The sequence below is a fragment of the Nansenia antarctica genome (genome assembly GCF_963989245.1).
Source record: "Nansenia antarctica genome assembly, chromosome: 11".
Taxonomy (NCBI): domain Eukaryota; kingdom Metazoa; phylum Chordata; class Actinopteri; order Argentiniformes; family Microstomatidae; genus Nansenia; species Nansenia antarctica.
This window is the reverse complement of record NC_137681.1, coordinates 21,206,723-21,220,996: the sequence shown is the minus strand read 5'-3', so window position 1 is coordinate 21,220,996 and position 14,274 is coordinate 21,206,723. Positions and strand designations below refer to the sequence as shown.

General features: G+C 44.0%; 2 protein-coding genes across 2 annotated transcripts in view; both read left to right on the top strand.

The window, feature by feature from the left end:
* Positions 1-7,173: 7,173 nt before the first annotated feature.
* Positions 7,174-11,925, top strand: LOC308167609 (charged multivesicular body protein 6-like). The gene is made up of 8 exons (XM_080542030.1): positions 7,174-7,371; positions 7,799-7,908; positions 9,962-10,049; positions 10,168-10,254; positions 10,398-10,463; positions 10,559-10,639; positions 10,916-10,988; positions 11,135-11,925. Exons 1-8 carry the CDS (start codon positions 7,309-7,311, stop codon positions 11,206-11,208), a joined length of 642 nt encoding a protein of 213 aa, XP_080398156.1. The 5' UTR covers positions 7,174-7,308; the 3' UTR covers positions 11,209-11,925.
* A 1,055-nt stretch (positions 11,926-12,980) lies between these two features.
* wdr90 (WD repeat domain 90) overlaps positions 12,981-14,274 on the top strand; it is a gene marked incomplete at both ends in the record, with an annotated part of 34,250 nt that continues 32,956 nt past the window's right edge. The window contains 3 exons of the mRNA XM_080542474.1: positions 12,981-12,993; positions 13,519-13,610; positions 13,814-13,990. Coding sequence (XP_080398600.1) covers positions 12,981-12,993; positions 13,519-13,610; positions 13,814-13,990 — 282 coding nt within the window. The remainder of the gene's footprint in view (positions 12,994-13,518; positions 13,611-13,813; positions 13,991-14,274) is intronic.

The window sequence follows — 14,274 nt, the reverse complement described above, 5'->3', positions numbered from 1 at the left end:
TCATAGTGGGTGTGTTATCGTGTGTATAGCCTATAGTTGTATTTAATGATTAAAGGTACTGTGAAATGTCTTTGTAAAAGAGTTTGAAAATGTGAACTATATAGAGATACAGATGAAATTATGATATTAAAAAGAATTGTATTCTCTATTCTATTGTCCTTTTTGTTTCTCTAAGTGTCACTGTGGGGTGTACCATGTGAATTAACCTGTTTCAGCTATGATTACATTATGATAACCACACAGACATTTGAAGGTATTTCTGACCACTACATAGATATAGTCTATAATGGCTTTTTACAATAGTTTACATTATAGTGAAAATACCACCGCTCATCCGTTATCATACTTAGCTGAGGTGCTGGAGCTGAAGAGTATCAAACAGAGTGAAAAAAGCAGCATATCTGTGCAAAAACTAAGAATTATTCCAGGGGGACTGTCCCTGTAGTATTGTAAGTCGCTAAAAGCGTCTGCTAAAATTGTTCTTTTTACAAGTCTTCACTCATGGCAAGGTAACAACATAGCCAGATAACACACACCCTGTATCATAACACACACCCTGTATCATAACACACACCCTGTATCATAACACACACCCTGCTCAGTGCCGAGGTGAACACACTCAATCACTCTCTCTCACATGGCAAGGTGACAACACAGTTTAAACGGTGCTGTGTGTACTGTGTGTTTCCAGAGCCCTCTAATGAGACCACCCCTCCAGCTTCCTAGACGCCATCATGGGGGCCTCACTGGTGAGAAGGAAGAGGAGGACCACACAGCGCCCCCTGCTGACCATAGTAGTGCACTACACCCCTTTTACTACGCACACTCACACACAAACACCTAACATATTGTTTTATACCGTTAAACAATAGTGATGCATTGGCTCTGCTCAAGGTGATCGGATTTATCCAAATGACGTCAATCTAGTTCTCCCCAAAGAAAGTAGAAGCGCAGCGTGACTGTAGGCGACCTGCAACGTGTGTCATGAGTCAAGATTGTATGCAGTATTTCTAATAAAGGCCCGTTCACATCAAAGAGTGTACCTAGGAATTTGATGGTGGAGGTTTTGGTATGGACGTTACAGACCCAGACCTGGGTAGAACTGTTGGCAATACAAATGCAGAACCCCACTAGTGTTGAAGACTTCCTTTATTTATTATTATTATAATTATTATTTATTTTTGATACACTGTAGTGGGGATGAGGAGGTCTTTAGCCAATGGAGCTGGTGGTGGAACCCAGGCTGGATACCAGGGACTCAGCTTGGCGATGTCCGCATGGCGACGTCTCATTGCACTAGGAGGAAGAGGCGGTCTGCGGTCTGCCTGACTCCTAGAGACAGAGAGAGAGAGAGAGACAAAGACAGAGACAGAGAGAGACAGTGACAGAGAGAGAGACAGAGAGAGAGAGAGAGACAGAGACAGAGAGAGACAGAGACACAGAGCGAGAGACAGAGACAGAGACACACAGAGAGAGAGAGACATTTTAACCTAAATGTCATCAGATTCATATTACAAAACATTTATTAATAATAATAATAATCAACCTTTATTTGTATAGCACTTTCCCTGCAAGCGTTGCAGCTCAAAGTGCTTTAACATATCCACACATCATAAACACAATAATAGAACAATAGTAATCAATAAAACACACAATAGCAATGATATACACTATAATAAAACAAGAATAAACCATACAATCCAAGGGGCATAGAACAAAGATAAACAAAATAACTAAATAATATAATAATTACTATAAGATTTAAACAAGTAAATACAAATAATATTCACCAATCAATCACACAAAACAATTGCATTCCGTTATCCATTTGACAGGAATACAGCCTTTAACAAACTACATGTAGGCAATTGCTCACGGTCTCCCTCTCCTCTGTGACCATGGGATGGGAAGAAGATCCCCCTTGAGGCCAGCTCTGGCAGCATTTCCTCCAGCAAATGGAAGTCCTCTCCCAGAGGGCTCTTCCACTCCTGCTCCCAGTAGAGCTCTAGGGAGGCCCGGGAGGGTGATGGTGACAGGCTAGGAGAGATGGAGGAGTCATCTGACTGTGACTGAGGATTAGGATTTAGGATAAAGCAGTCATCATACCCAACATTAAATACGCACAAGCCATTATTGACATGAATAGAGATGTTACTCACCACCATGTAGGCCTATCCTTTATGTTGAAAAGCTTACAGCAAAAGCAAAAAGACATGTCCCGTTTTTGAGAGTTTTTTCCCCATTTGGTAGTTTTCTGAGAAATAAAGTTTCACTAAAGTTTCTGTTCTCATTATTTTTAGGATAACTAAATCCAGGTTTCATCTTTGGGGGACCTCTTCTAATGATCCCATCTGTAACTGTAGAGTCCATATGTACTGGCCAATTACTATGCACAACAAGTGTCAACGCGCGCCCAAAATTCACGTTTCACGTAAGGTGTCATAGGAGGAAATTACTTTATATATTAAGCCTGTTTTCGTCGCTAACAGAGCTAACTCACTGTAGCTATAGTCAGACCCGTCACCAGGGCCCAGTCTTAGGGTGGGCCAATGAACTGCATGGGGGGGCACAATTAGTATTAACTATTTTATATAATCCGATATGCTATGGTATTCGTCATGCAACACTGACATGCATAGTAGGTTGCAGAGGCTAAATTGGACACGTAGCCTACCGATGAAGACTAGACCTAAAATTATCAGAATGCAGCAAATAACATAACAATAAACACAGGCGAAGCTGGTTTATTACAAGGCCTTGTCGACCCGAGTAGGCCTAAGCTAAAATTATTTGAATGCAAGTTACTTTATAGCGTGGAGAGGCCAAGTTGTGCATTACAATGCGCACAGGTCAACAATTGGCACCAACCCGGCACACTTACAAGAACAAGAATTAAATAAATGCCAGGGATAGCCTACGTAACTAAAATTAGGAGACTGGCACGCAATCAGTGCACTTCCAAAAGGGATACAGTATGACCGACCGATCGTGTGATCATCACATTAAAACCACCCATCTACAGCAAATAGGATCAGCCAGATCCTCATCATTGAACACGTTATACACAAAGCACATTAAATATAGCATAACCGTGCAAACAGCTCATCTCTCCAGTTGAAAAAGCTGTCGAGAATACAACTAGCAAAACATCACCACGGCGTGTGCTCACACGGACACACACACACACACACACACACACACACACACACCCGGCTCAGAAAAGAAGGAGGCGGCGTTTTTCAGTGCTGAATCTCCTCATCAGTAAGTCCTTCCACTCATCCTTGAACTTGTGGGTGAGGTCCTTTTCGAAGGCAAGCTGAATCAGTTGAGCCTTGCGCTTGTGCAACATGCTGCGCCGATGCTCAGAGAAAACATTTTTAAGTGTTGAAAAATAGTTTTCACAAGTCGCGGTAGACGCTCCCAAAGTTAGGGCGAGTGTATAAGCTTGGATGACAGTTGGCATGGCCTGGAGTGCTGAGTGGAATGTATACTGAGAATATTGGCTATTGTCCATTGTCCATCTTTGGGGGGAAACGAGGTGTCCTCCATCTTCTTTACCAGGAACCCACCACGAGCCACAGCATATTCAGATTCAACCACTTCAGTTCGAGCTAATCTTAGGAGAGGAGTGACCTTCGATGGATCCATGAAATCCTCGGCCTCTGGGTTTAAAGCAGCCAGCGCACCAATGAGCTTGCAGCTGCGCTCTCCAAAACGCGCATCCATCTCTCCTTGCACAGCATCAATAACACTGTAAACCACTCTCAGGAACTCTGTCTTTTCGCCAGTGTCCCTCTGTGACTGTCCAACCGTTCCTTCAACTACAAATGCACCAAAGCTCTTGTTAATTGTGCGTCTTCTCTTAGTTGGACAGCTGGGACCAGCCTCGTCAGTGGCTGAGGCTGGAGGAGAGCAGAGGTCCCAGAGCACAGTAAACTCATCCTCTGTGCGCAGTGATTTTATGCATTCAGATGCACTGTTCACAAGAGTAACCGCAGTGAACAGGTCCATGTTCTCGCTTTGTAGCAGTCTGTTTGGTGGCTCGAAAAGTAACAAAACTTTCATCGGGGGGCTAGCAAGGCTAGTAGTAGCCCTAGCCCTAACAGTTGGGCTAGTAGGACTTACCTCACTAGTGGTAGCCGTCGGGGTGCTAGTGTCAGGCTGCCCACAGTTGCTAATGCTGGTGCTACGTATGTCCATCGGGGTTGGGTGCAGCTGCACCTTTCGAGGATTTACCGGTAATCCACTTTCTTATATCCATCTTTATTCAAAAAGCTTTATCCATCAAAAAGCGCAGATTTCACTCAACTGCTCAGTGCTCGCCTGCCTCACACAACTGAAATGGCGGGAGCAGCAGCGTGCGTAACGTGCAACTTTCAACTTTCAACTTTCAAATGATTGGTTGTCACTAGAATCCCGTCCAACAAAATGAAAAACACACTATTGTTTCTCAATTTTAATGTCTTCATTTAACATAAAATATATATTTTTTTTTATTATTTTTTTTTTTAATATCTGGCTGCCAGTTGGGGGGGCACCAGCACGTCTGTGGGGGGGCCTGGCCCCCTGAGGCCCGCCCATAGTGACGGGCCTGGCTATAGTAACATCATCACCATAGAAACCAGCCAGGCTGTGCTAGCTAGCCTAGTTAGCTTCTCAACACTTGGCTAGAACAGTTTGGGAAAAAGGTTTTATCTGACAGACTTTAATGGTCAGTCTTACCTGTAACTGCCTCCATCGTTAACACCGTCGTTTAGCATAACAGTTTAAAATGTTCAAAGTAACATATAAACATATAAAACTATATGAATATAGAATTGAACTGAAGTCCTTTATTATGTTGTGTGTCTTTAATCCCCGCGGTGAAACGCTCATATCGGCTCGCGCTGGCGCAGCGCAAAGCCCGCCAAACAGGGTTGCCAGATGGGATTGACATATTCCTGCCTAACCACAGTGTAAAAACCACTAAATCCATTAAAAAAAAAAAAAAAGCCCAAAACCTTAGATTATCAGAAAAACTCTAATTACTATTGGGCAGGTGCCCAAATGCTCCCCCCCCCCCCAGCCCAGTGTGATCAAAAGTAGCCCCATTACATGGTAACCCGCCCCACCTGGCAACCTTGGTCTCGCGGTCTATCGCGAGATTGTGTTACTGTAGTAAAGCAGACCTGTTACAGACCCTTGTACTTTCCTGATGTAAAAAATAAAAAGCTAGCTAGCTATACACAATTACGTTACTCTGAGGTACTTTTACTAGAGCTCCAAGTACTACATTCAGCTCTATGTCAATACAACCCAACTTGTGTCCTCAATAAGTTTATTAAAGCCGCTAGCAGATGTGGACAAATTAAGCTAGCTAGCTATACTTACCCATAATTGATGATTGTCATAAGAGAATATAGGTCCTGATTCAAAAATTCCCGCTATGAACGTCTCTATTAATAACCGCGCGCTCCTCGCGCTCGGTGGAGCGGGTGGAATGTGACGTTGACGCAACGCTAGGTGGAGCCATATAAATGCAGGGCTCTCAAGTTTTGAACAGAGTTCAGAGTGAGATTTTGGCGGCGGCGGGGGGGGACGGGGGTCTGATCTGATAAATGACATCAATTTGTAAAAAAATAAATTAAAAAAAACACACACACACACACAGTCTCAGCGTCAAAGGATATGGTCTTCTCCCACGTCGACCAGTCTGGAGCCACTTCCAGATGTGAATGATCAATTCAAATAATCTGTCCTCTTCTGTGTAGCTGTGAGCATCTGAATCAATAGCTCCAGTCAGCCCGTGTCGTTGGAATCAGAACGTTGTTTCTTGTAGCGGGAATATAAAAATGTTACCCGGATACAGCAATGCTATTATTTTCTGATTGGCTGTTCGGTAGCTATATTTTTTTTGTTGATTAGCTGGTGCGTGGCCTTCTGAACTCTAGGGGAACCAGAGGGAACTGACTTGATTCTCTACCTGTTCTATTTTTTTTAAATTGCGGCGCAACTTGGTGGGCATTACCCTGGTCATTTCTCTGCGTGAGAAATACAAGGTGTGGCGTGTGAGCGTGTGAACGGGTTGAAATGCGTGTGTCTCACGCACAATGCGTGAGACTTGAGAGCCCTGTTTTTATATAAGGACTGTTGCTAAGAATCTCCCTGTCCTCACAGTCTACAGGCATGCTAGATTTTAGATATATGATTGACTATGAGTATCACATGTGTGAACATTTAGAAATGTATTAAAGGCAAAAATAATAATATCCCTTGCCAGTACCCCTGAACCCAATTCCCCAGATTCACTGCCTATGTCCCCCATTGATACCCCCCCCATTGATACCCCCCATTTCCCCTATTCACCACCCCAAGTCCCTGCCATGCAGCAGGGTAGTCCCACTCAACGGGCGGAGCCGCCTGTGTCACTACCAGGACAACGACCTCCGAGACTGAGGCGGGCGCATGCGTGTTGTGGTTGTTGTTGAGACCGTGGAGAGAGGAAGAACTCCGGTGAATTGAGAAAGTTGGTATGCGAGTTAAACAATTAAACGATCAGTTACATGAGAGAAGCTATATGTTGTTATTCCACCACTGTCCAAGTTGGGACGTTACAATATTTACATGTTACTCCTTGTTACTATCTCTATTGCAATGTTATGGAAATAGCCTAGTAACTACTACAAATAGTGTAGGTCCTACTATAATACTACCGAATTTCAGCTACACATCCTCGTACTTTTTTCATTGTGCTAGCTAGTGTATCAGGGTTGCCAGATGGGATCGACAATTCCCAGCCTAACCACAGTTTAAAACAGTTAAATCCACCAAAAACCAGCCCAAAACCTATTGTCAGGAAACCGCTAATTACTATTGGGCAGGTGCCCATCTCCTGCCCCTAAACTGTATGTCTGTTGCCAATGATGTTTGTAAAATTAAAAAAAGCCCTGCACATTGTATGTAGCTTCTAGTGTTCTATGCGCCCAAATGCTTTTTTTCCGGCCCAGTGTGATCAAAAGTTGCCCATTCGGCGGTAACCCGCTCCATCTGGCAAACCTGAGTGTAATACGAAACGTAAATTCTGTTGGGTGATTGTTCCTCTCTGGACGCCGTATTTCCTGATGTTTAGGGGTGCGGTAGCTAACTGGCTACTGAGACTACATGAACTAACGCGTACACGAAGCGTGAACTTTAGTTACATAAGTGTTTTATGAGAAGTTAATAGCCTTGTTTACAAGTTAGTTAGTTGTTTTTATGAGAAGTTAATAGCCTTGTTTACAAGTTGGTCGACTCGACAGCTGCTCATAGTAGCGGTTATGCGGAATAGAAATGGGAAACATTTTCGGCAGAAAGAGACGCACCCGAATCACAGAGCAGGACAGGGCAGTTTTGGTGAGCTAAGTGAACTTTGTCAGCTAGCTAGCTAGTATTCATCATGTAACTTATTCATTGAGATCCAGTTGGCTGGGGGTTTTGAATGATCATTTGATGCCCAGTCACCAAAGCTAACACAGCAGGGAGATGATGCTAGCTGTCATGTAACATCATGCTCCCCAACACCGTTTAAACTAACTATAGCTGTAGTACCTAGCTATCCTGCTCTACCCAGGTCTCTACCTCTTCCTGTTTACATGTACTTATGGACAGTCAGATGGCAAGCACAGTGTTGTTATAAATCAGAGCCTCACAGCTCGGTGCATGAGTCTTCAACTAACAACTTGATCTAGCCGTCTCTCTGATGGTGCCTTCTATGTTAATTTGATGTGAGTGGTTCTCCCCCCCATCCCTCGTCATCACGTCTGTCTTCTCTCTGTTCCAGCAACTAAAACAGCAGAGAGATAAACTGAAGCAGTACCAGAAGAAGATCTCTCTGCATTTGGACAAGGAGAGACTTCTGGCCAAACAGTTGTTGAAAAATGGCAAGAAAGAGTAAGTCCAGTCTAGTCCCTTTCTCACCGGAGACGTTCTCAGACATGAAAGGCTTTAGTGTGCTTGTGAATAGTTTTGTCTCTCAGTAAGTGGTGGCTCAGCTGACCTCGGTGACGTGGTTGTCACAGCTGTAATAAAAGTATTATGGGATGGGAGGGTTGTCATAAACACTGTAGGGATTATACTGTTGAGTGATGGACACAATCCCAAGAGATCTACTGTACAAATGTAGAACATCAATACTGTTATGTTTTACATGTATACAATTGTAAGTAAAACCGTTAATAAGAACAAATTATGCCATCGACAGTCACAGTGCTAGAGAAAGGAAGACAAAATAAAAAGTCCTGTTAATGTGGGGTAAAGGGGTCTGAGGAGGAGGGTGTTAGGGGGTGAAGGGGTCTGAGGAGGCTAGGTGTTAGGCGACTATCAAAAACAAACTTTGTCGCCGAGAGGCTAAGTAGGGGAAAAATGTACCTGCCCGACACGCTGGCTGTCAATGAATCACTGTTCCGAAAGTACGTTTTTGTATATTTATTGCAGATAAAAACAAACGGTGAAACGGTATCACAAAACATTAAAACAGCGTCCCAAGAGAATTAAACAGTGACTTATTACAGCGGTGTCAAAAGCGGTCAGCAAAAGTAGGACTTCCCCACTCACCCCCTCTCCATCCATTCACACAAATCCAACAGGTGAACAGCTGATTTCACTACTACTACTGACGTAATACTGACGTACCACCAACACCACGTGATTCGAATCCCTGCATGTGACCAACAATCCAACAGCAAACAACAAACAACAACAGACAACAATACAACCCATACCTGGCACCTACACTAGGGTTAGGGATAGATAAATGATATTATATTGGCCAAATCCCATTTCTTATTTTTACCCCTACCTTTCCTTTTCAAGTGCCCCTCGCTTTTCGACGTGCCCCTCGGAACAGATTTACATGTAAATGTATCAATAGCTTTAAGCCGTTTATTAATATTTTTACAATGAGATCGAGAGTCTAGAGTTTGCAAAGCCCAGAAAGATCTGCCCCAACTCTGAATTGTACAGTGTTATATAGAAGCACACTCCCTCCCACTGAGGTCACACTGACCTGGCATGACGTGGTGTGACTGGAACCAGAGGTCAGGCAAACTGCTCCTCAGTCAGCTGATATTAGCATAAACACATGTAGGCGTTTTCCCACAGCAAGTTTCAGAGAATTGAGCAGTTCTGGCACAAATGTGCAATTCCTTCTGCTCATAACAAGTTTCCCCAATCAAACCAGGGGTTCTGATTAACCGCACAGAGACAACTTTCCACTACAACTCCATCACCAGGCCAGTTACATTTACATTTACAGTTTTGGCATTTAGCAGACGCTTTATTCCAAAGCGACTTACAATCAATACATTTGACTAAGTAAGTGAATCATCAATCCACCAGTTGTAGCAGGAAGGCTAGCAGCCTGTGCTCCTACCTTGACAGTTTGCCCTAATGTTAGAGGAGCGGTACAAATGCAACCACTTCGCTGCTGGAGTTAAGTTAAGTTAAATTTCGCGCGTCATCAAAGAGGGAAAATGCGACATGCAAATATGTCAAAATGCAGGACAGTCATGCACAAATCAGCCTTAAAACAATGTTGTAACGTTAGCTAGCTAGCTAGAGACATCAGCATTTTTTTTGTTATATGCTTGTTATAAAGAAAAGGTCTATAATACATTGAAATGACATTAAACTAAGATAATACGATGGGTATCATCATTTTAAAAGTCGTTACGAAGAAAATAATTACATTTGTGATTTTCTTTTCTTGCTTGTGCGTTCGCCACTATCTTGCCGATGATTCGCAAGGCATTCTGGGAGATCTCGCATAATGCTCGGTTTGGAGGGCCATGCGCCACTTCGCCCTACCACTTCGCCCTACCACTGTATACCAACAAGAATTGGGACAGCCTACCCCCACGTGTGAAGGGATAAAATGTAAGGACATGGGGTGTAATGGGATTGAGCCATTGTTTACAGCTGAAGTGACTCATGTTTTCCTTCACAGCAAGGCACTCCTCTTGCTTAAGAAGAAGCGTTACCAAGATCAACTCCTTGACAAGACAGAGAACCAGATAGGCAACCTGGAGCGCATGGTACATATTTAACCCATTGTCAAACATACACTCACCCTCCCCCCCTCCCCTCTGTTCATCCGGAATGGTAGAAACTGGAATCAACAAGTACCTCACAACAGTTTTTTTGTCTTTACAGGTTCAAGACCTTGAGTTTGCCCAGATTGAGAGTAAAGTCATTGAAGGACTTAAAGTTGGCAACGACTGTCTGAAGAAAATGCATGAGGTATGTGACAGGGTCAGAGGTCACCATATTGGAATACTATGCAACATCCCTCTGATCTGGATAAGAACATATATGTGTGTGTGTGTGTGTGTGTGTGTGTGTGTGTGTGTGTGTGTGTGTGTGTGGTTTTTGTTTCTGGTCAGGTGATGTCCATTGAGGAGGTGGAGCGCATCATGGATGAGACCCAGGATGCTATTGAGTATCAGCAGGTGAGCTTTCCACTGGTTTATTTAGATAAATAGACGTCAGCATGGCTTTGTGGTGTATAGATCCATGTTGATGTGTTTTATTTTTCTCCATACAGCAAATTGATGAGATGCTGGCCGGATCCCTGACCCAGGAGGATGAAGAGGCTATTCTGGCTGAGCTGGAGGCCCTCACTCAGGTCAGTCCAACAGGGCTCACACTCTGTCTGTCTGTCTGTCTGTCTGTCTGTCTGTACATCTGGACGGTGTTCTCTGATCTTTCCCTGCAGCATTTGTCCTTGTCTGACCCTCCCTCTAACCTATCTCTCTCTGCCTCTCTAACCCATCTCTCTCTCTCTCTCTAATATGTCTCTCCCTCTCTAACTCTTCTCTCTCTCTCTCTCTCTCTCTCTCTCTCTCTCTCTCTCTCTCTCTCTCTCTCTCTCTCTCTCTAACCCATCTTTCTCACCCTTCAGGGAGAGGTTGACCTTCCTGAGGTCCCTGCAGAGCCTGTGCCTGAGGTCCCCGATGCGGAAGAGGAAGAACCAGGTGTGTATTGTGTCATATGTGGGTCTTGCATAATAAGACTTGTCTCATGATGATAATGTTGAGTAAACAACGTGCTCCCACCAGAGATGTTGAAGACCTCACACGTTGTACAGACGTCATTCTTAGTCCATCTTTCTTTGTTACAGAGAGGGAGAGGCCGAGGGAGAGGCCGAGGGAGAGGCCGAGGGAGAAGCCTGAACGAGAGATGCTGGCTGCCTAGAGACATATCCCCTCTCCCATCTGACCCACTATACCCACATTTCTCACACACAGACACACACACACACACACACACACACACACACACACACACACACACACACACCACAGACTATCAGAGGAGGACTCTTTACACATTGGAAGAAGAAGCCCCATGGCCAGACTGTAGCTCCTGCTATCCTCCAGTGTCCTGTTAGCCTGCTAGCCTGTTAGCCTCAGTGTGAGTACCTCCAGTATCCTGCAGGCCTGTTCTGGGTGAAGCTTCAAGGCCGTCGTTTAGGTGATCGATCACTCCTGTTGACCACATCGTTGGCGGCTGTACACTATCTTCTCCTGTTTCTTTGGTAAATGTTTAGTTACATAATTAATAATTTCCATTCAGATCACTGTGCCTATGCTCCTCAGCTGTTTGATCAGTGTTTCGGTGTTGTTGTTTCTTTACTTCCTTGAAGAGCAAATTTAGTAAATTTGTGATTAATTGACAAATATATGCATGTGTCACTTTTTAATCCCAGGCCACAGAGCAAATTCACAAACTCTAAATGCCTTTGATTCCCCCAACTTTTGACAATAGACTTGCTTTCTTTCGACAGAACCCATTTACAGTTTTTCTCAATTAAATAAATGTGCAATAACACTATGTGCAATATGACAACCCTAGTCGTCTATCTGTACAGTATAGTATAGTGGATAGTGTACATAGCCTTTATTTATGTAAACCAGCTCCTTCCCTTCTTGTGTTTTTTTTAAGTGTTTTTTTTAAAGTTTTTTTTCTTCTTTTTTTTTTTTCTTTCCTAACACCAGGGGAGCCACCCCTCCTAAATTTCGTTGTTTGGTACCTGTACTATAGCAATGACAATAAAGACCATTCATTCATTCATTCATTCAATTGCTTTGGTGCATTTCTCTGATCAGAATTGAAATTCTCATAACTGTTAGTTCAACCTCCACAACATTTAGTCATTTGTGCACATCATAGTAGCAGTTTCTCATTCCTTCAAACAAATTGCAAATGCTTTTGGACATGCATCAATTGCTGTCATACAATTCTCTGCTGTTTTATAACATTATCATTTGCTTATGTCATGTCAGTCAAAATGAACTATACTTTTGGATGCTTAATAGTCATTCCCTATAAAACTAATAGTCCTCATTTCATTGCTTGAGTCATTACATCCAAAAAATGACGCCGTCTCTGCTGTGATTCGCTGCGTGGTTACGCCGCCTCTGCTGTGATTCGCTGCGTGGCTACGCCGCCTCTGCTGTGATTCGCTGCGTGGCTACGCCGCCTCTGCTGTGATTCGCTGCGCGGCTACGCCGCCTCTGCTGTGATTCGCTGCGTGGCTACGCCTCCTCTGCTGTGATTCGCTGCGTGGCTACGCCGCCTCTGCTGTGATTCGCTGCGTGGCTACGCGTTGCCCTTGGAAACAGCGCGGCGGTTGAAGCGGGAGTTGCCAGATCAACGTGCCGCGAGCTTCTGTTGTTTACATCCGCAAACCCGAGCAACAATACTCATACAAGAAGAAATGTTTCTCGTTTTTAGCCAGCTAACTATCGAGGGGAAGCTTGATATACAAACTCGAGTTGCTAGTTTGTGACTCGTAGCCACCTGTGTGTGGTACTTTGTACACTAGTAGTAGCTTGCGCTGTCATTGTTTCTTGTTGACAACTAGCTAGTTAAGTTAGCTAATCTTGCTTCAGTTATAAGCGTCATATCAACAAACAGGCGAAGGTGGAACTTGGGGGGACTCCCTCCCTGACACCCCCTCAACTATGGCTTCGAGAGGTAAAACATCATACAGCAGTATTTAGCTAACTAACTAGGTAGCTTAGCTCCATACACAGTCAATAAATGTACAGAATTAATGTATAGCTATGACGTGCCCCCCCCCCCCCCCCCCCACCTCCAGTATACCCAATACCCCCAACAAGCTACCGTGACTAATGACAATATGTCATGAGTCAAGATTGTATGCAGTATTTCTAATAAAGGCCCGTTCACATCAAAGAGTGTACCTAGGAATTTGGTGGTGGAGGTTTTGGTATGGACGTTACAGACCCAGACCTGGGTAGAACTGTTGGCAATACAAATGCAGAACCCCACTAGTGTTGAAGACTTCCTTTATTTATTATTATTATAATTATGATTTATTTTTGATACACTGTAGTGGGGATGAGGAGGTCTTTAGGAAGGACAGTTAAGATAGTAGCCAGGAGAGATGGGTTTTCAGCTCAGTGTGAAACGGGCTTCATGTTGTGTGTGTTGTGTGTGTGTCATGTTGTGTGTGTGTCATGTTGTGTGTGTTCGCAGCGTGGCAGCACCCGTATGTCAACATCTTCAAACACGTGAAGGTTGAGGAATGGAAGAAGTCGTCAAAGGAGGGAGACGTCACAACATACATGGTAGCTAAACTACACTTAGCTACTGCTCTGTCAAAGTCTTTTTACAAACTTATTTAGTAAAATGGCTTATCAATCATATAAACAGCCTGGCCTGGGGGGTATTCCAACAACATTGCTAAAGGAAAATCCAGGCTTATTTTGACAAGTCTCGAGAAACGTATATATATATATAAAATAAAATAAAATCACAAAATTGTTTGCAGGACAAGACACTGAGGTGTTCAGTGTGGCGTATTCGTGGGTCCATTCCGGCCAGTACCTACATCCTGCTCCCCAGGACCAGCACCCAGTCCCTGGGGCTGACGGGCCGCTACTTCTACCTCCTCTTCAGACCCAGCCCCGCCAAACACTTTGTGGTGCATCTGGACATCGCGGCAGAGGTACTGCTGAACCCATGATCCTGTGGCCATAGCCCAGAGCTCTGTTCTCCCAGGGGGGAGGATGCATGTGTGTGTTGTGTGTTGTCTCGGTTGGGGAGGGGGGGGTTGCAAACATTCTTCTTCTTCTTCTTCTTCTCCCATCATCGCTGTACATTTCTGTTATGAACAAAGCAGCGTACCGTGTTTGAACACACATGACACAGACACACCGCTCTCCCCGAACACATGTAGGCCTGACATTTTATTAAAGTGTCTTGGACCTTTCATGGTGCCTATCTCTCCAG

Excerpts from the sequence above, each read along its gene's own strand:
- LOC308167609 (XM_080542030.1), top strand. The coding sequence starts at position 7,309 with ATGGGAAACATTTTCGGCAGAAAGAGACGCACCCGAATCACAGAGCAG. Across the intron at positions 10,050-10,167 it reads TAGGCAACCTGGAGCGCATG|GTTCAAGACCTTGAGTTTGC; the intron begins GTACATATTTAA and ends TTGTCTTTACAG. Across the intron at positions 10,640-10,915 it reads AGCTGGAGGCCCTCACTCAG|GGAGAGGTTGACCTTCCTGA; the intron begins GTCAGTCCAACA and ends CTCACCCTTCAG.